This window comes from Pristiophorus japonicus, chromosome 1, assembly GCF_044704955.1.
Source record: "Pristiophorus japonicus isolate sPriJap1 chromosome 1, sPriJap1.hap1, whole genome shotgun sequence".
NCBI classification, from domain to species: Eukaryota; Metazoa; Chordata; class Chondrichthyes; family Pristiophoridae; genus Pristiophorus; species Pristiophorus japonicus.
Genome location: NC_091977.1, coordinates 414,385,367 through 414,407,277, shown reverse-complemented (window position 1 = coordinate 414,407,277; position 21,911 = coordinate 414,385,367). Strand labels below are relative to the sequence as shown.

Below are 21,911 nucleotides of genomic sequence, written 5' to 3'. Positions count from 1 at the left end.
CAAAATGTAATACTTTACGGTTCTCTACATGAAAGAAAGAAAGATCTGCATTTATATAGCACATTTCACGACCACCGGACATCCCAAAGTGCATCACAGCCTACTTTTTGAAGTGTAGTCACTGATGTAGCATACGCGGCAACCAATTTGCACACAGCAAGCACCCACAAACAGCAGTGTGATAATGACCAGATAATCTGTTTTAGTGATGTTGATTGAGAGACAAATATTGGCCAGGATACCAGGGGATGACTCCCCTGCTCTTCTTTGAAATAGTACCATGGGATCTTTTACATCCACCTGAGAGGGCAGACAAGGCATTGGTTTAATGTCTCATCCCAAAATTAAATTACATCGGCCGTGTGTGCTCATTTCATCTGTGTCTTCCTGAAGTCTGTTACTATCCTCCCCAATGTTTACTACATTTACGAATTTCATGTCATCTGCAAACTTTGAAATTATGCCATGTATACCCAAGTCCAGGTCATTAATATATATCAAAACGAGCAGTGGTCCCAACATCAACCATTGGGGAAGCCACTGTATACTTCCCTCCAGTCTGAAAAACAACCGTTCACCACTACTCTGCTTTCTGTCCCTAAGCCAATTTTGTATCCCCGCAGCCAATGCCCCTTTAAACCCATGGGCTTCAACTTTGCTAACAAATCTATTATGCGATACTTTATCAATCGCTTTTTGAAAGACTATATGCACAACATCAACCATGCTACCCTCATCAATCCTCTCCATTACTTAATCAAAGAACTCAATCAAGTTAATCAAGCACAATTTTCCTGTAACAAATCCGTGCTGACTTTCATTTATTAGCCATGTTTTTCCAGGTGCCAATTGACTAATTTGTCTCGGACTAATGTTTCTAAAAGTTTCCCCACCTCCAACGTTGCTGGGTTTATTTCTCTCCCCATTTTTGAACAGTGGTGTAACGTTTGCAACCCTCCGGTCTTCTGGCACCACTCCCATATCAAAGAAAGATTGGAAGATTTTGCCAGAGCCTCTGAGCGCTGGCAACCTTTTAAGTACCTCCTCTTTATATATTTTTATATTGTCCAATGTCTCTACTACCTCCTTCTTTACTGTGACATTGACAGCATCCTCTTTTGTGAAGTCACATGCAAAGTACTCCGCAAGAAAATTTCCTTTTTGGTCCCTAATCAACCCCACCTGTCTTTTGACTACCCTTACTATTTATATGTTTACGAAAGACTTTTGGGTTCCCTTTCATGTTACCCGCTAATCTATTCTCATACACTGTCTTTGCCCCTCTTATTTCCTTTTTGAATTTCCCCTCGTACTTTGTATACAGCTTGGTTCGCTACTGAATTATGAACCCGGCATTTATCATAAGCCTCCTTTTTCTGTTTCATTTTAATCTCTTTATCTTTAGTCATCCAGGGAACTCTAAGCTTTGATGTCCTTTCTTTCTCCCTCTTGGGAGTATGCCTAATCTGTTCCGAACTATCTCTTCATAGAAAGCCTCCGATTGCTCAATGTTAATTTAATGAGTTTCTTTAATGAAGCAGCCGGTTACATTAATAATTCCACTGGATGTTTTTTCGAGTGAAATATGTAGTATTTAAAGGTCATGTAAATGTTTTGTTATTGTTTGTTTTTGTACAGTATGGAACGAGGGAGTCTGTCTTTGGTAAATATAGAAATTAACCCTTTCATGTAATTCTCGGGTGGGGACATGATGGTTATAAAAACAGATATTTACTGTGCACATTTGTTCTTGTTCATTTATTGAACAGACGTAGAAGATTAATTTAGTTGTTTCACCGCTTGCCTTCCTCTATTTTAACTTTTTTTTTCCAAAGGACAGTTAGTAAATCTAGTCAGTTATTTTATTAGGCTAAATAAATGGTACTTATTTGAAGTTACATTCAGGTATTTTTGGTTTCTTTTTTAAATCATTCACTTCTGTTTGCTTGTGAATCTAGAAATGAGCAGTATAAAACACTTCCACTTATTTTAATTGCTGGATTACTGATTGTATGGTTAGCTGGTGTACTGTTGTGTGTTGCTGCTGCAACCACCCAGTGTTGTCTTCCTGTTTTTCTCCTTGTATATCATTATCCTCATGCATACATTCCCGCATACTAACTCACATACCCAAGCCCCCATATGCATGTCCACCCACACCCACAGCCACCCAAAGACAAACATACGCATCTACATTTCCCCCCACCTTGCACTTCTCACGTCCCCCTCACATAAACACCTCACTCATTTCTGCCACACAGCTCAGACAGGCACATCACATATATGCACCCCGCCCCCCCCCCCCCCTCCCAGTGTGCACTTCAAGCCGCTCCACGCACACCTCCCGCTCCCCCCCCCCCCCCCCCTCCATGCGCACCTCACAAAAACACACATGCTATCAAAACTGTTGACTATAAAGACTGATCTCGGCAGATCAAAAATCTCTTCCGATGAAGTGTATTACTTTGCTCAGTGGTTTCAGCAAGCTTGTGTCAGTGGTGGCAGTTAACAAAAACCAAACAAATGATCCAATTTCTCTTGGAGCTCAGTACTCACTTTCCATGATCCTGTACAGGTTCTCCTTCGTGAAACTTTCCAGCTGGCACACACTTTCATTCTCTGTCCTCGGGCACAAATTTTATTCTCTGTCACAACTATTCCCAGTTGGCTACTGCTGACAAGCTCTTGGAGTATCTCTCTCTCTTGTCCAGTCATTTCACAGTCTAATCTAATTCCTGAGGTGTTGCTCGCTGTGAAAAATAAAGATAAAGGAAGAAAATTAAAGAATAGGACCTCAAAGGTAGTAATCTCCAGGTTACTATCGGTGCCACGTGCTAATGAGTACAAGGATAGAGAGGATGAACACATGGCTGGAGAGTTGGTGTAGGAGGGAGGACTTTAAATTCTTGAGGCATTGGGACCGCTTCTTGGGGAGATGGGACCTGTACAAACCGGACGGGTTGCACCTCAACAGCGCCGGGACCAATATCCTCGTGGGGAGTTTTGCGAGTGCTGTTGGGGAGAGTTTAAACTAGCTTGGCAGGGGGATGGAAACCTGAACAAATTCAATAGGGATGGAAGTAAAGCAGAAAGTGGATAGCAAGAATTTAGAAAGCGAATCTGTAAGACTGAGGAAACAAGGGTTAGTAAGTAGTAATCAAGGAGGTCCTCCTGTGCTAAGTGGTATATACTTTAATGCAAGGAGTATAGCGAATAAGGCGGATGAGCTAAGAGCACAGGTAGATACCTGGGAGTATGACATTATAGCCATTACAGAAACCTGGCTGAAAGAGGGGCAGGTTTGGCAGATCAATATTCCTGGTTACAGGATTTTTAGACAAGACAGAGAGGGAGGTAAAAAGTGGGGGAGGGGATGTTGCGGTACTGATTAAAGAAACTACTACAGCGGTGAAGAGGGATGATATGTTAGAGAGATCATCAAATGAGGCCATATGGGTCGAATTGAAAAATAAAAAAGGGGTTATCACACTGCTGGGCTTGGATTATAGACCCCCAAACAGTGGGAGGAAGATAGAGGAGCAAATATGTAGGCAAATTGTTGTGAAGTCCAAAAACCATAGGATAGAATAGTAGGAGATTTTAACCATCCAAATAATGGGCTCAATTTTCTCCGTTTTTTTGGAGTAGGCTGTTCTTTTTGGCGTAAGTTGAAAAACCTAGTTTCCCCAATCAATTTGCAACAGTGTAACTCAGTTACATACATTTTTTTTTTCGGCCAGTTTTTTTTTTCAGCCAAAGTGGGTATAACCAGCCACCTGTGCCAATTCTGACAATTTAGGGAAGTTTGGCCAGTTGGGAGTTACTCCAGTTATGCTTAGGCCAGTGAATGTGGCCTCTGCTGAAAAACCTTCTGGAGAGTTAAGTAAATCGGCACAGCAGATGCCCGGACACACTAAAAGAATTGAAAAACACATAGCAGCAACTTGCCTCTAACCCCGCCCAAAGGCTGTCCACTCCCATTCTCGGTCCCCGGTTCACACATAGGGCGGTGGGGGGGTGCATTGCTGCTATGTGTTTTCCAATTCTTTTAATGTATTGGGAGCTGGCTGCATGCTTCACTTTGCAGCCTCAGCTCGCATCGTGTCCCTGGTTACCATTACCATGGCAGCCCAATCTTTTTGGCTCAGATCAAGGCTCCACCCCCAAAAACAAAGGCCGGGTTAGACCACGCCAAAATGAAGAAATCCAACGGGAAACTTAGAATATTTTTTGGGGTGTAACTCTTCAAGTACACCAAAAAAAATGCTTTGGGACAGATATAGTGTGTAGCGTATAGAGGGTGCGGAATTCTTGAAATGCGTTCAAGAGAACTTTTTTAGTCAGTATATAGCAAGTCCAACACTAGAGGGGGCGGTTTTGGATTTAGTTTTGGAAATGAAGCTGGGCAGGTTGAAGAGGTATTAGTGGGAGAGCACTTGGGTGCCAGTGACCATAATTCAGTTAGATTAAAGTTGGTTATGGATAAGGACAAGGATAGGCCTGGAATAAAAGTTCCGAATTGGGGTAAAGCTAATTTTGCTAAGTTAAGGAGCGATTTGGCCACAGTGGACTGGAAACAGCTACTTGTGGATAAATCAGTGTCGGAATAGTGGGAGGCATTTAAGGAGGAGATCCGGAAGACTCGGGCCAAACATGTGCCCTTAAAGAAAAAGGGTGGGAATAATAATTCTAGAGCCCCCTGGATGTCTAGGGACTTGCAGGGGAGGATAAAGAAAAAAAGAGATGCTTATGTCCTATACCAACGGCTAAATACTATAGAATCTTTAGAGGAATATAGAAAGTTAAAAGGCAAAATTAAAAAGGACATTAGGAATGCTAAGAGAGAGCACAAAAAATTCTTCGCTAGTAAAATTAAGGAAAACCCTAAGATGTTTTATAAATATATTAAGAGTAAGAGGGTAACTGAAGAAAGGGTAGGGCCCATTAGAGACCATGAGGGTAATCTTTGTGTGGAGGCAGAAGATATTGATAGGGTTCTTAATGAATACTTTGCATCTGTTTTCACAAAGGAAAGGGGCAATGCAGATACTACTATCGAGGAGGAGTGTGATATTCTGGATGAAATAAATACAGTGAGAGAGGAAGTATTAAGGGGTTTAGCAGCTTTGAAAGTAGATAAGTCCCCAGGCCCAGATGAAAAGCATCCCAGGCTGTTGAGCAAAGTAAAAGAGGAAATAGCAGAGGCCTTGACCATCATTTCCCAGTCCTCTTTGGATTTGGACATGGTGCCGGAGGATTGGAGGACTGCTAATGTAGTACCCTTGTTTAAGAAGGGAGAAAAGGGGTAGGCCGAGTAATTACAGGCCTGTCAGCCTAACCTCAGTGATAGGAAAATTATTGGAAAAAATCCTGAAAGACAGGATAAATCTACATTTGGAAAGGCAAGGCTTAATTAGGGACAGTCAGCGTGGATTTGTTAAGGGAAGATCGTGTTTGACTAACCTGATTGCATTTTTTGAGGAGGTAGCCAAGAGAGTCGATGGGGGTAGTGCGTATGATGTAGTGTATATGGACTTTAGCAAAGCTTTTGATAAGATTCCGCATGGTAGACTGGTCACGAACGTTAAAACCCGTGGGATCCAGGGCAAAGTGGCAAGTTGGATCCAAGCTTGGCTTAGAGGTAGGAAGCAAAGGGTAATGGTTGATGTTTTTATGACTGGAAGGATGTTTCCAGTGGGGTTCCACAGGGCTCAGTACTGGGTCCCTTGCTTTTTGTGGTATATATCAACGATTTAGATTTGAATATAGGGAGTATGATTAAGAAGTTTGCAGACGACACTAAAATTGACTGTGGTTATGAAGAGGAAAGTCATGGGCTGCAGGAGGATATCAATCTACTGGTTAGGTGGGCAGAGCAGTGGCAAATGGAATTTAATTCAGAGAAGTGTGAGGTGATGCACTTTGGAGGGCTAATAAGGAAAGAGTATATACATTAAGCAGTAGGCCACTTAATAGTGTAGATAATAAAGGGACCTTGGAGTGCTTGTCCACAGATCCCTGAAAGTAGCAGGCCAGGTGGATAAGGTGGTTAAGAAGGCATATGGAATGCTTGCCTTTATTGGCCGAGGCATAGATTATAAGAGCAGGGAGGTTTTGAGGATGTAACTCGTAGAGTGGACAAGGGAGAACCAGTGGATTTGGTGTATTTGTACTTTCAAAAAGCTTTTGACAAGGTCCCACACAAGAGATTGGTGTGCAAAATCAAAGCACATGGTATTGTGGGTAATGTACTTATGTGGATAGACAACTGGTTGGCAGACAGGAAGCAGAGAGTTGGGATAAACGGGTCTTTTTCAGAATGGCAGGCAGTGACAAGTGGAGTGCCGCAGGGCTCAGTGCTGGGACCCCAGCTCTTTACTATATACATTAATGATTTGGATGAAGGAATTGAGTGTAGTATCTCCTAATTTGCAGATGACACTAAACTGGGTGGCGGTATGAGCTGTGAGGAGGACGCTAAGAGGCTGTAGGGTGACTTGGACAGGTTAGGTGAGTGGGCAAATGCATGGCAGATGCAGTATAATGTGGATAAATGTGAGGTTATCCACTTTGGGGGCAAAAACATGAAGCCAGAATATTATCTGAATGGCGGCAGATTAGGCAAAGCGGAGGTGCAGCGAGACCTGGGTGTCATGGTTCATCAGTCATTGAAAGTTGGCATGCAGGTACAGCAGGCGGTGAAGAAGGCAAATGGTATGTTGGCCTTCATAGCTAGGGGATTTGAGTATAGGAGCAGGGAGCTCTTCCTGCAGTTGTACAAGGCCTCGGTAAGGCCTCACCTGGAATATTGTGTTCAGTTTTGGTCTCCTAATCTGAGGATGGATGTTCTTGCTATTGAGGGAGTGCAGTGAAGGTTCACCAGACTGATTCCTGGGATGGCTGGTTTGACATATGAGGAGAGGCTGGATCAACTGGGCCTTTATACACTGGAGTTTAGAATGATGAGAGGGGATCTCATAGAAACATACAAGATTCTGATGGGACGGGACAGGTTAGATGCGGGAAGAATGTTCCCGATGTTGGGGAAGTCCAGAACCAGGGGACACAGTCTTAGGATAAGGGGTAGGCCATTTAGGACTGAGATGAGGAGACACTTCTTCACTCAGAGTTGTTAACCTGTGGAATTCCCTGCCGCAGAGAGTTGTTAATGCCAGTTCATTGGATATATTCAAGAGGGAGTTAGATATGGCCCTTCCGGCTAAAGGGTTCAAGGGGTATAGAGAGAAAGCAGGAAAGGGGTACTGAGGGAATGATCAGCCATGATCTTATTGAATGGTAGTGCAGGCTCGAAGGGCCGAACGGCCTACTCCTGCACCTATTTTCTATGTTTCTATGCTTGCATTGTATAATACTTTGGTTAGGCCACAGCTGGAGTACTGCGTGCAGTTCTGGTCGCTGTATTATAGGAAGGATGTGATTGCACTCGAGAGGGTGCAGAGGAGATTTACTAGGATACTGCCTGGAATGGAGAATTTTAGTTATGAGGACAGATTGGATAGACAGGGTTTGTTCTCATTGGAACAAATGAGGTTGAGAGGACACCGCGTTGAGGTGTACAAAATATTGAGGGGCCTGGACATAGTGGATAGTAAGGGCCTATTTCCATTGGTGGTGGCGTCTATTACGAGGGGGCATAGTTTTAAGGTGGTTGGTGGAAGATTTGAGGGGGGCCTTCTTTACGCAGAGGGTTGTGGGGATCTGGAACTCACTGCCCGGTAGAGTAGTGGGTGCAGAAACCCTCACCACTTTTAAGAGATGGTTGGATGGGCACTTAAAGTGGGTTACGGACCGAGAGCTGGTAATTGGGATTAGACTGGATAAACTCGTGTTGGTCGGCGCAGATATAACGGTAAGTACTGCAGGGAATCGAATATGGCCAGGGTGATCTCCTGGACTAGTTTCGATTGCTTGGATGGGTCGAAGAGGAATTTTCCTAGGTTTTTTTCCCCCTAAATTGGCCTGGGTTTTTGCCTCTCCCAGGAGATTACATGGCTCCGGTTGGGGTGGAGTGTAGAATGTTTTACTGTAAGGGGTGTCACAGTTGGACTGGGTGCTCTTTACCTTTCCTTCGTTGTTCATAGGTTTATATGTAACTTTCAGGGCTGCTGACCGAGGGCCATGCAGCTCTTTGTTGGCCGGCACGATGGGCTGAAATGGCCTCCTTCTGTGATGTAAATTTCTATGTTTCTGTCTTCCTATAACTATCTTCCATATTTTCTAATTCATTCTCAGACACACTCATCTTTTACTCTGTCTGATTCTTTTACACTTTCTTTTATAAGTTTGTCGACTCTCCTAAATGTTTCCACTATGCCTGTATGTATCTCCCACATGTTATTGTGCTGTTTTACTGAAATTGTATCTCTTTTTTAAAAAAAAAAATAAAGGCCAGTGCACACAGGAAAATGAGTCTAAATAATGTACCTGGTTGGAGGGGGCGATCTGGGATGGGTGGGGAGACGCCATTCGTGACGTGACTGCGCCAGTCAAAAAAGAACTATCCAGCCTAATCCCACTTTCTAGCTCCTGGTCTGTAGCCTTGCAGGTTATGACATTTCAAGTGCATACTCAAGTACTTTTTAAATTGTGATGAGGGTTTCTGCCTCTACCACCCTTTTAGGCACTGGAACTCACTGCCTGAAAGGGTGGTGGAGGCAGAAACCCTCATCACATTTTAAAAAGTACTTGGATATCCACTTGAAGTGCCTTAACCTGCAAGGCTACGGACCAAGAGCTGGAAAGTGGGATTAAGCTAAATAGCTCTTTTTTTGACCGGCGCAGACCTGATGGGTCAAATGGTCTCCTGCTGCGCTGTAAATTGCTGAGAGTCTATGACTATACACTACAGTGGGCGCGCATGTGCAGTAGCTCCAGGCACCCAAAACTGTGTGGGAGGGGCCCGAAGCACGCAGCCCCTAGCCCTGGCCGAATGGCCTCACTGGGGCTGCGTGCATAAGGCTCCTCCCACGCCCAGCTCCTGCCTTCCTTCCGACTCGACTCCTGCTCCCTGCCCCCCCCGGACTGGGCCCGACCCGCGCTCCCCCACCCCACCCGACCTGACCTCCCTCTCCCTCCCTCCCGACCCGACCTCCCCGCCCCAACCTGACCTCCCACCCCCGACACAAACCAACCCGTGCTCCCTCCCCCCCTCCCTATCCGAACCAATTCCCTCCCCCCCCACCCCCCGGACCCCGGACCCGACCCAACACCACCTACCTGTAAATCTGGTGCTGGGGACCGGCCAGGCCCGGCCCCTTCTCCTACCCCCCACCCCTTCTCCTTCCCCCCCCTTCTCCTTCCCCCCCCTTCTCCTTTCCCCCTTCTCCTTTCCCCCCTTCTCCTTTCCCCCCCTTCTCCTTTCCCCCCCTTCTCCTTTCCCCCCCTTCCCCTTTCCCCCCCTTCCCCTTTCCCCCCCCTTCTCCTTTCCCCCCCTTCTCCTTTCCCCCCCCTCTCTCCCTCTACCCCCCCCTCCTCCCCCTCCCCTCGCTGTCAGAAACGCAGACACTGACAGACAGAGAGATAGAGACACTGACCGAGACACACTGGGGGGGCATCCCAGCACGCTGTTGGAGGGCTACCGGTACTGCAGTCGGTAAGTAGAAATTTTTTTATTTATTTATTTTTTAATTATTTCTTATTAATTTTTTTTGATTGATTTATTGCTTGATTTATTTATGTTTTTATCATTTATTATTGATGATGGCTCTTTATTTGTATAACTCAAGTGTTTAATGTTTATAAACTTCCCTTTAAACCCACCCCCCAATTCCCTACGCCTGGTTTGTAATCTACGCCTGATTTTCTAAAGTGTAGACAAGGTTTTTTTCCAGCGTACAAAAATCTTCACTTACTCCATTGTAAGTTAGTTTGGAGTAAGTTTTCACTGCCGAAACTTTGAAAACAGGCGTAAGTGGCCGGACACGCCCCTTTTTGGAAAAAAAATTCTGTTCCAAAGTGAAACTGTTCTAACTGACTAGAACTGGAGCAAACTAAATGCCGAGAATTTGCATTTCTAAGATATTCCGTTCTACACCAGTTGCTCCAAAAAATCAGGAGCAACTGAGGCCGAAACTTGGGCCCTATGTAACTAAGTGAATGTTAGAAATTGAATGGGTGCCCTATTCTTGTTTTTATTAATCCAAAATCTACATCTGCTTGTTAAAGATGCACAGTGTGAAGTAGCTATAGGGTAAACAAATAGGGTTTTAGATTGTATTGCTGGGACCGTTGAGCACAAAATAAGGAACATTATTCATATACGGTTTTATTATATCTGCGCTTGGAGCATTGTGCAGTTTTGACCCTTATGCTTGAAGGGTATCAAGGCTCTGGAGATGGTGCAGAGGAAGGGAGCCAGAATTATTATGTCTTAGATCTCTTTGTTATGAGGAGGCTTTTAAAATAGTGAAAGGATTGGAAGTAATCTGGTTAAATAGGTTATTTGAAAAAGTAGGCGTGGTGGACAAGAGGCCATGCCTGTAAAAATCCATATGCAAAGTGTAATCTGCAACATGATGAGCATGTGATGTTGTAAAGTCCTTTAAAAAAGAACTTGACAAGTTCCTAAGAAAGGTGAACATAAATCTAAGTGGTTAGTTCACTTTAAATGTGATCCATCGTACGTAACTGGTTTCATGGGACTTACTAATTGCCTTATGGAGAGGAATTTCCCAGGGAGTTTCCTGAATCAGTCACAGGTCTTTTTCCTCCTTCCTTTATCCTATCCACGAGAAAGCATTATTAAAGGAAGGAGTAATGGTGTGCAAGTTTCCGCAATCCATGGATATGTGAGCTTGATGTGTGTTTTTTTTTGCCCCCCTTTTTGTATACGGGGATAGATGGAGTTAAATACTGGAAAACACTCAAATTCTTCTGTTGTGGGGGTGAAATAGTTGTACAATTTGCGTGGGTGGGGGAGGAAAGTGGAGCATTTTTGTGCATTTTTTTAATTTCCCACCTCAGTTGCCCCCAATGTAATGTAGCAGATTAGGAAAAGGGGAGGTGCAACGAGAAATGGGTGTCATGGTTCATCAGTCATTGAAAGTTGGCATGCAGGTACAGTCAGCAGTGAAGAAGGCAAATGGCATGTTGGCCTTCATAGGTAGGGGATTTGAGTATAGGAGCAGGGAGGTCTTACTGCAGTTGTACAGGGCCTTGGTGAGGCCTCGCCTGGAATATTGTGTTCAGTTTTGGTCTCCTAATCTGAGGAAGGATGTTCTTGCTATTGAGGGAGTGCAGCGAAGTTTCTCCAGACTGATTCCCAGAATGGCAGGACTGACATATGAGGACAGACTGGATCGATTGGCCTGTATTCACTGGAGTTTAGAAGGATGAGAGGGGATCTCATAGAAACATATAAAATTCTGATGGATTGGACAGGCTAGATGCAGGAAGAATGTTCCCGATGTTGGGGAAGTCCAGAACCAGGGGTCACAGTCTAAGAATAAGGGGTAAGCCATTTAGGACCGAGATGAGGAGAAACTTCTTCACCCAGAGAGTTGTGAACCTGTGGAATTCTCTACCGCAGAGAGTTGTTGATGCCAGTTCATTAGATATATTCAAGAGGGAGTTAGATATGGCCCTTTATGGCTAAAGGGATCAAGGGGTATGGAGAGAAAGCAGAAAAGGGGTACTGAGGTGAATGATCAGCCATGATCTTATTGAATGGTGGTGCAGGCTCAAAGGGCTGAATGGCCTACTCCTGCACCTATTTTCTATGTTTCTATGTTTCTCTCTTTGTTTCTCATGGCTGCTGATAATTATCTTGCCATTCACATCCTATCTAAACTAATATTTTTCTAACTTCTGCTATTACCATCTCATAAGAACATAAGAATTCGGAACAGGAGTAGGCATCTAGCCACTCGAGCCTGCTCCGCCATTCAACAAGATCATGGCTGATCTGGCCGTGGACTCAGCTCCACTTACCCGCCCGCTCCCCGTAATCCTTAATTCCCTTATTGGTTAAAAATCTATCTATCTGTGACTTGAATACATTCAATGAGCTAGCCTCAACTGCTTCCTTGGGCAGAGAATTCCACAGATTCATAACCCTCTGGGAGAAGAAATTCCTTCTCAACTCGGTTTTAAATTGGCTCCCCCGTATTTTGAGGCTATGCCCCCTAGTTCGAGTCTCCCCGACCAGTGGAAACAACCTCTCTGCCTCTATCTTGTCTATCCCTTTCATTATTTTAAATGTTTCTATAAGATCACCCGTCATCCTTCTGAACTCCAACAAGTAAAGACCCAGTCTGCTGAATCTATCATCATAAGGTAACCCCCTCACCTCCGGAATCAGCCTAGTGAATCGTCTCTGTACCCCCTCCAAAGCTAGTATATCCTTCCTTAAGTAAGGTGACCAAAACTGCACGCAGTACTCCAGGTGCGGCCTCACCAATACCCTATACAGTTGCAGCAGGACCTCCCTGCTTTTGTACTCCATCCCTCTCACAATGAAGACCAACATTCCATTCACCTTCCTGATTACCTGCTGCACCTGCAAACTAACATTTTGGGATTCATGCACAAGGACCCCCAGGTCCCTCTGCACCGCAGCATGTTGTAATTTCTCCCCATTCAGATAATAATCCCTTTTACTGTTTTTTTTTTCCCCAAGATGGATGACCTCACACTTTCTGACATTGTATACCATCTGCCAAACCTTAGCCCATTCGCTTAACCTATTTAAATCTCTTTGCAGCCTCTCTGTGTCCTCTACACAACCCGCTTTCCCACTAATCTTTGTGTCATCTGCAAATTTTGTTACACTACACTCTGTCCCCTCTTCCAGGTCATTGTAAACAGCTGTGGTCCTAGCACCGATCCCTGTGGCACACCACTAACCACCGATTTTAAACCTGAAAAGGACCCATTTATCCCGACTCTCTGCTTTCTGTTAGCCAGCCAATTCTCTATCCATGCTAATACATTTTCTCTGACTCCGCATACCTTTATCTTCTGCAGTAACCTTTTGTGCGGCACTTTATCGAATGCCTTTTGGAAATCTAAATACACCACATCCATTGGTACACCTCTATCTATCATGCTCGTTATATCCTCAAAGAATTCCAGTAAATTAGTTAAACATGATTTCCCCTTCATGAATCCATGTTGCGTCTGCTTGATTGCACTATTCTTATCTAGATGTCCTGCTATTTCTTCCTTAATGATAGTTTCAAGCATTTTCCCCACTACAGATGTTAAACTAACCGGCCTAAAGTTACCTGCCTTTTATCTGCCCCCTTTTTTAAACAGAGGCATTACATTAGCTGCTTTCCAATCCACTGGTACCTCCCCAGAGTCCAGAGAATTTTGGTAGATTATAACGAATGCATCTGCTATAACTTCCGCCATCTCTTTTAATACTCTGGGATGCATTTCATCAGGACCAGGGGACTTGTCTACCTTGAGTCCCATTAGTCTGTCCAGCCTACCCGCCTAGTGATAGTGATTGTCTCAAGGTCCTCCCTTCCCACATTCCTGTGACCAGCAATTTTTGGCATGGATTTTGTGTCTTCCACTGTGAAGACCGAAGCAAAATTATTGTTTAAGGTCTCAGCCATTTCCACATTTCCCATTATTAAATCCCCCTTCTCATCTTCTAAGGGACCAACATTTACTTTAGTCACTCTTTTCCGTTTTATATATCTGTAAATGCTTTTACTATCTGTTTTTATGTTTTGCGCAAGTTTACTTTCGTAATCTATCTTTCCTTTCTTTATTGCTTTCTTAGTCATTCTTTGCTGTCGTTTAAAATTTTCCCAATCCTCTAGTTTCCCACTAACCTTTGCCACCTTATACGCATTGGTTTTTAATTTGATGCTTTCCTTTATTTCCTTGGTTATCCACGGCTGGTTATCCCTTCTCTTACCGCCCTTCTTTTTCACTGGAATATATTTTTGTTGAGCACTATGAAAGAGCTCCTTAAAAGTCCTCCACTGTTCCTCAATTGTGCCACCGTTTAGTCTGTGTTCCCAGTCTCCTTTAGCCAACTCTGTCCTCATCCCACTGTAGTCCCCTTTGTTTAAGCATAGTACGCTTGTTTGAGACACTACTTCCTCACCCTCAATCTGTATTACAAATTCAACCATACTGTGATCACTCATTCCAAGAGGATCTTTTACTAGGAGATCGTTTATTATTCCTGTCTCACTTCACAGGATCAGATCTAAGATAGCTTGCTCCCGTGTAGGTTCTGTAACATACTGTTCTAAGAAGCAATCCCGTATGCATTTATGAATTCCTCCTCCGGGCTACCCTGTGCGATTTGATTTGACCAATCGATATGTAGGTTAAAATCCCCCATGATTACTGCCGTTCCTTTTTCACATGCCGCCATTATTCCCTTGATTATTGCCCGCCCCACCGTGAAGTTATTATTTGGGGGCCTATAAACTACGCCCACCAGTGACTTTTTCCCCTTACTATCTCTAATCTCCACCCACAATGATTCAACATTTTGTTCATTAGAGCCAATATCGTCTCTCACAACTGCCCTGATATCATCCTTTATTAACAGAGCTACCCCACCTCCTTTCACTTCTTGTCTATTTTTCCGAATTGTCAGATACCCCTGTATGTTTAATTTCCAGTCTTGGCCACCCTGCAACCACGTTTCTGTAATGGCCACCAAATTATACCCATTTGTAATGATTTGTGCCGTCAACTCATTTACTTTATTTCGAATGCTGCGTGCGTTTAGGTAGAGTGTTTTAATACTTTTTAAACCATGATTTTTAGTTTTGACCCCTCCTGCAGCCCCTTTATATTCAGTAGCCCTTTTTGTTTTTTGCCTTGGGTTTCTCTGCCCTCCACTTTTACTCATCTCCTTTCTGTCAAGTCAGCACATCATCCCTTTTGTCTCTCTAATCTCTCTTGCCTCCCACCCTATCACAGACCTTCCCTTTTGTTCTTTCCTCCCTCACCTCCCCCTTTCAGTGCTCCTTAAGAATTTGTTCTTTTCGAACATTCGCTAGTTCTGACGAAGGGTCATCGACCCGAAACAGTTCTGCTTCTCTCCACAGATGCTGCCTGACCCACTGAGATTTCCAGCATTTTCTGTTTTTGTTCCCTACAACAACGATTGGCTGCTGTACAAGTCACTAACAATTAAAAAAAAAAAATCTTTGGTCATAGCAAAATCTCTCGCTGTGCTCCACCTGCTAAGGTTGGTGCCTCAGTTGCAGCTTGACCTGTGATTTGGAACAAGGTTGGGGTAGAAGTCCTGCTCTTCCCCAGGAGGCTAGAGCAGGAATTTCTAGTCTGAAGTGTTTACCGACCAAGAGAATGCCAATCAAGATGAAGCTTTTTCCAGCGAAAGTTTTGTTTGTTGGAGCTGCAGAATAACGCGCCAAGCCCTCACTTGGTAATAGGTTGGACACTGAAAAAGAAATACATAAAGTTCTGGCTGTGCAGTCTACTGAGAAAGCTTGACTCTCTTTCACTCATGAAAGCACTCTTTATTCTTGGCTCCCTCCCTTTCTCGAAGTGTAGGAACCAGATGCAGACTGAGGGAAAATGGACTTTGAAAATAAACCTTGAAATAATTGGATAAGACTAGGGAGATTGAAATAAGGCTGGGGAATTTTATCCTGAAACTTGGGTGCTATGTATGTTGGGACTTTGGAGAACCTTTTATGTTGCATTTATCCTCTGCTTATTTGATTGCTTATTTATTTTTTGCAGGTGGCATCCTTAGCTGGACCAGGAGGACGAGTAGAAATTGAACAGAATTTTCTCAATAATAAACTGAAGACAATAACTGCTTATTTTGGTGACTTGATCAGGAATGAATAGGACAATATAAAGATCAGCATTGTATGATTTACATTTGAACCTAATAAAGCCTTTTTAATTAAGTGGTATGTACTGTTCATTGCAGAGAGTAACAACTTGCACTTATATAGCACCTTTTAACATAGTAAAATGTCCCAAGGTGCTTCACAGGCGAGATTATCAAACTCGACCCCAAGCTAGATAAGGAGATATTGGGGCAGTAAGTGGTAGGTTTTAAGGAGCATCTTAAAGGAAGAGAGAGAGGCTTAGGGAGGGAATTCCAGAACTTGGGACCTAGGCAGCTGAAGGCACAGTCACCAATGATGAAGCGAAAAAAATTAGGGATGCACAAGTGGCCAGAATTTGAGCAACACAGAGACTCATTCCAAAAAGACCATTGATATACTATCTAGCAGTCTATCATTCTTTTTGTGAGTAAAGAAATGACAGTTGTCTAGAACTAGATAGGTAAAGCAACTAGCAGTTCTTCATTGTAAACATTTCCAATAGAAAGCAATAATTGGGCATTTATAGAACTGGGGAATGAGAGCTACACACCTGAAGCTAGTCCTGGCTGCAGTGGCTGATCTAATGCTTGTGGATGCTGTGCACCAAGGATCTCTTGGGTTTCCATGTCATGCAGCTGCTTATTAAGAGTCTATGGTGATGACTTTGTCCATGTAAATTTTGTGCAGTATACGGTCCTAATTTTTAAAACTTCTTTGGGCACATTGATCAAAGCATCTAAAGTGTTGCAGATGAGGTATGGCAGGGGTGAAAACGGGCGATGGGTTAGGTAGGTGGAAATAGGCAGTCTTGGTGATAGGATATTAGGTCAGAAGCTGAGCTCAGGGTCAAATAGGATGCCAAGATTTTGAACAGACGAGTTCAGCCTCAGACAGTGGCCAGGAAATGGGATGGAATTGGTGACTAGGGAACGGAGTTTGTAGCGGAAATCAAATTTGGTCTTTGGTCTTTGGTCTTCCCAATATTTAATTGGAGGAAATTTATGCTCGTCCAATACTGGATGTCAGACAAACAGCATGACAAATCAGAGGCAGTAGAGGGGTCGAGGGAAGTGGTGGTGAGGTAGAGCTGGGTGTCATCAGCGTACATGTGGAACCTGACGTGTTTTTGGATGGTGTAGTTGAGGGACAGCATGTAGATGAGAAATAAGAGGGGCCAAGAATAGATCCTTGGGGGACTCAAGGTAACGGTGCGGGAGGGAGAAGAGACACCATTGCAGGTGATTCTCGGGCTATAACTGAACAGATCAGAATGGGATGAGGTGAGAGCAGTCTCATCCAGCTCGACAATGGAGGAGAGGTGTTGGAGGACAGTGGTGTGGTCAACCGTGTCAAAGGTTGCAGACCGGTCGCAAAGGATGAGGGGGGGATAGTTTATCACAGTCACATTTCAGTGCTGTGGCAGGGGCGGAAACCTGAATGGAAGGGTTCAAACGTGGAGTTATGGGAAAGATTGACAACACATTCAAGGAAAGGGAGATTGGCGATGGGGCGGTAGTTTGCAAGAACAGAGCGGTTAAGGGTGATGACAGCAGATTTGAAGGGGTGGGGGAAGCATTAACAATATCAACTAACATGGGGGCTAGGAAGAGAAGTTGGGTGGTCAGCAATTTGGTGGGAATAGGTCCGAGAGAGAAAGAGGTGGGTCTCTTGGGCTAGATGGACCTCAGAGAGGGCATGAGGGGAGAAGGGAGAGAAACGAGAAAGATGCGAGTTCAGGGTTGGGTCAGAGGAATACATATCATCTTTAGGTTTCCATGATATAATCAACCATGAAACTTGTTACATATCATTTAAAGGAAGCATTGTATTACCTCGATAGTAATTTTAAAATTTCCAAAGCACAACGATTTTTATTTTTAGAACTATTTCCGTTAAGAGACCTGGAGCAACGGTTGAAGTAAATAGGAGAAAATCTCCAATAAATGAACCCAAACATAGAAGTTTTGAACTTGAACTAGAACTAACAAGGATACATTTAAAAACTTTGTTTAAAAGAAACAATTTGCTATATTGGTATTTTTATACGACTTATACAATTGGTAAGGAATGACACAATGGCTGGAATTTTCTCCAGGGTGGTGGGGCGGGGGTGGTCCTAGGCGGGCGGGAAACCTGGGAGGCCAAGTTTCCCACAGGCTCTGCCAACTCTTAACGGCAGGGCCTGATTTGCATGAGGCCTCAGATTCCTGCCTGCAGCCAGCAAGATTGAGAGGCTTTCTGGCACGGGCGGGTAGGCCTCAGTTGAGAGGGAGCGAGGGGTCAGTCCGGGGAAGGAATCGCGGGGGGGGTCGGGGTTCAGGGATCGGCGGGGGTCTACTGTTAATCCCAGGACAACACCTAATCTCTGTGCTAATTCAATTACATTCATTGTATACTTGTCACATTTTTTATTGTATATAATACTTCACGTTTATCAATACTAAATTCCATTTGTGTCCACCTAATTGCGTAATTGATCCAAATCCTTTTGCAAATCTTTTGCAGCATCCTCGGCCTCAATTTTCTCATTTTTGGCATAAGAAAATTTGACCAACTTTTAGCTAGTTTTGGTATTCAGCTCATTAATATAGATAAGAAACAATTACATTTAAATAAGTTGTGCGAGACAGCATACAATGTCTGTTATATATGTATGTTAATGTATGTACTGTAACACTCGACCACTGAATGTATCTTCACCCTGTATACACCATGCCTGTACCACCAGAGGGTGCTACTGCTGGAGACCTAAGGGTCACCTGTACACTGCAGATAACCAAGTATAAAAGGGAGCTCACCTCTTGGTGTCCTCACTCTAGGAGCTGCAACAAAGGACTACGGTCACTACAGTTCAAGTACTATACCTTTACCTCGTGGCGTTGTTATTAGAGTGCTTGCATATACTACAATGTCCCCCTGCCCCAGTTTGATATTAAATACTATGTTTCCTTTATTTTCTTATGCAGTCCCATGTTTGACCAGGGATTCTCGTGAATTTTAATTTAATTCAAAGTATTTGATGAAGAACTTTGCTGAGCTTCCTGAAAGTTTAAATAAAGCACATCATCAGGAGTGCCACTACCTATTTTATGCATAACATTTTCAGAGGTCAGAGGTTGGTCACCAGGCAATATCTTCCCTTTCTAAATGCATTGGATACTAAGACATTATGTAGATACTCCTCCAACCTGCCCTTAAAATAGATCCCATTATGGTACCTGTTATGGTTAGGCTATAATTATCTAGATCAAATTTGTTATCCATTTTTTTCCCCATTTCCAGTCCTGCAGAGCTACATCTGTACTGAACAGCTCTTCCATCGCCAGTGCCCCATTACTTTCCGCTTGATTTCTTTAGCACCCTAGGATGCATACCATCTCAACCAGGTATCTGCCATTGCTATGGACAGCTTTTCACAAAACTGTTCAGACTCTTTGACAGTTGGTCATAAAGCAAAACTCCACCTTGCATAGTGCAAGGATATAATTAAGTGTATACCATTTCATAGAACTATCACTGTTTTTAACAGCAAGATTTCAAGTGTTAATATTGACCTAATGTGCATGGAATATCATCTGAACAAAGCCAATAATTTATGTTTTTTCATTAGATAATAAGAATTTTAAATAGTGTCCATCCCAGTGAATAGCCATATATCTGAATCCAAATGTTTCAATTACACACACGCCTGCTAACATAGCCCAGACCTTTTCTTTGGTGTGACTGCAAGTTTTAGCTCTTCCTGGGATGGAAGAGATTCAAATCCAGACACAGCCTCCATGGAAGAAGGCAACAATTACCAATAACACGACTGCTAAGTTGTCCTTTTTTTATGGTAACACATCCTCTTCCAACTGCAGTTTAGGAAACACCTGTATGAGAATTAATTTGTTTTAAAAATTATTGAGGGTATCTACCAGCATCTTGATTATTTTTTGATTATGTCTGAAACACCTTAGAAGGTTTTTTTAATGTTAAAGTGCTATATAAATGCAAGTCGCTTTAAACACATTTATATCCATGTACATGCTGTGCATTTTCAAAGCTGGCATTAAGGTTCAAAACTATATTGCTATTTACCATTTTAGAAGCATAGAAATTTACAACGCAGAAGGAGGCCATTTCGACCCATCGTGTCTGCGCCGGCCGACAAAGAGCCGCACGGCCCTCGGTCAGCAGCCCTGAAGGTTACATATAAACCTATGAACAATGGCGAACAGGTAAAGAGCATCCGGCCCCACATAACTGCGATACTCCATGTATCGCAACATTTTACACTCAACCCCACTCGGAGCCATTCGATCTCCTGGGAGAGGAAAAAAACCAGATATAAACCCAGGCCAATTGGGGAAAAGAAAATCTGGGAAATTTCCTCTCCAATCTATCCAGGAGATCAAAACTAGTCCAGGAGATCACTCTGGCCGTATTAGATTCCATGATGTACTTACCATTGTGTCTGCGCCAGCCAACAAGAGGTTATCCAGTCTAATCCCACTTACCCAGCTCTAGGTTTCGAACCCTGCAGGTTACAGCACTTCAAGTGCACATCCAAGCACCTTTTAAATGTGGTGAGGGTTTCTGCCTCCACCACCCTTCCAGGCAGCGAGTTCCAGAGTTTGAAGAGTTTCTCCTAAACCAGTTTATATGAAGCAACAGGTCATACTCCATTTTCAACAAACTTAGGGAAAAAAATAATGTATTCCCTTGCTTTTCTAGCCCTCCCCAAATGCATTACCTCTCACTTCTCCAGATTGAATTCCATTTGCCACTGTTCTGCCCACCTGACCAGTTCATTGATCTTTTCCTGCAATCTACAGCTTTCTTCATTCGCAACCACACAGCCAATTTTTGTAACATCTGCAAACTTCTTAATCATACCCCCCTACATTCAAGTCTACATCACTGATATATATACCACAAAAAGCAAGGGACCCAGTACTGAGCCCTGCAGAACCCCACTGGAAACAGCTTTCCAGTCACAAAAATACCCATCAACCATTATCCTTTGCTTCCTGTCTCAGCCAATTTTAAATCCAACTTGCCACTTTGCCTTGGATCCCATGGGCTTTTACTTTCGTGAGCAGGGGGACCTTATCAAAAGCATTGCTAAAATTCATATATGTGACATCAAATGCACTACCCTCATCGACCCTCCTTGTTACCGCCTCAAAAAATTAGTGAAGTTAGTCAGACACGACTTTCCCTTAACAAATCCATGCTGCCTGTCCCCGATTAATCCGTGTCTTTCTAAATGAAGATTTATCCCGTCCCTCAATTTTCTCCAATAATTTTCCAACCACCGAGGTTAGGCTGACTGGCCTATAATTACTCGGTCTATCCCTTTCTCCCTTTTAAACAAAGGTACAATGTTAACAGTCCTCCAGTCCTTCGGCACCACACCTGTAGCCAGAGAGGATTGGAAAATGATGGTCAGAGCCTCTGCTATTTCCTCTTTTGTTTCTCTTAACATCCTGGGATACATTTCATCTGGGCCTGGGAATTTATCCATTTTAAAAGCTGCTAAACCTCTTAATACTTCCTCTCTTACTATGTTTATTTCATCTAATATTTCATATACTATGCTCCTCCTCCCTGATTGCAATGTCTGCATCGCCCCTCTCCTTTGTGAAAACAGATGCAAAGTATTCATTAAAAAACATTCTCACTTCTTCCATTCCACACACAAACATTACCTTTAAGCAGTCCAGTACCAACTTGGCACAGGGTTTTGCACGGAGTTTGGAGCCCATCCTTTTACACATGGAAGTGTGGCCAACTCCATTAGCACACTTGTGGACCTAACCATGACGCAGTGTCTGATGGCCTATGTCAGCTTCCATTGCAGCATAAGCAGCAACCGCCCAAAGTCTGAGGGATGCAGTGGAAGCTCAGATTGCTGCCATCATGGCTGCGGATTACAGTGTTCAAAGGGGCTTGCAGGATGTCTCTGCAGTCCAACAATCTGTCCTCCAATAGATGGATAGGAATGCTGAGGCACCACCCTAGTGGCGTAGCAGTGGTTCTCTCTGGAGCAAGAACCTTCTGTCTTCACTCAGGATGACAGCATTCATCCTCCCACCACTGTCACGCCGCCAGTGCCCTTGCTGT

The 21,911-nt window shown here is 43.6% G+C and overlaps 1 protein-coding gene across 2 annotated transcripts in view; it reads left to right on the top strand.

The window, feature by feature from the left end:
• Window positions 1-15,878, top strand: part of tgs1 (trimethylguanosine synthase 1) — an 88,897-nt gene extending 73,019 nt beyond the window's left edge. For both annotated transcript variants that reach the window (XM_070892218.1, XM_070892208.1), the window contains one exon: window positions 15,706-15,878. Coding sequence is in view for 1 of the 2 variants with exons in the window: in XM_070892208.1 (XP_070748309.1) it covers window positions 15,706-15,816 (111 nt within the window). In the remaining variant the exon portion in view is untranslated. The remainder of the gene's footprint in view (window positions 1-15,705) is intronic.
• The last annotated feature ends 6,033 nt before the right edge of the window (window positions 15,879-21,911 follow it).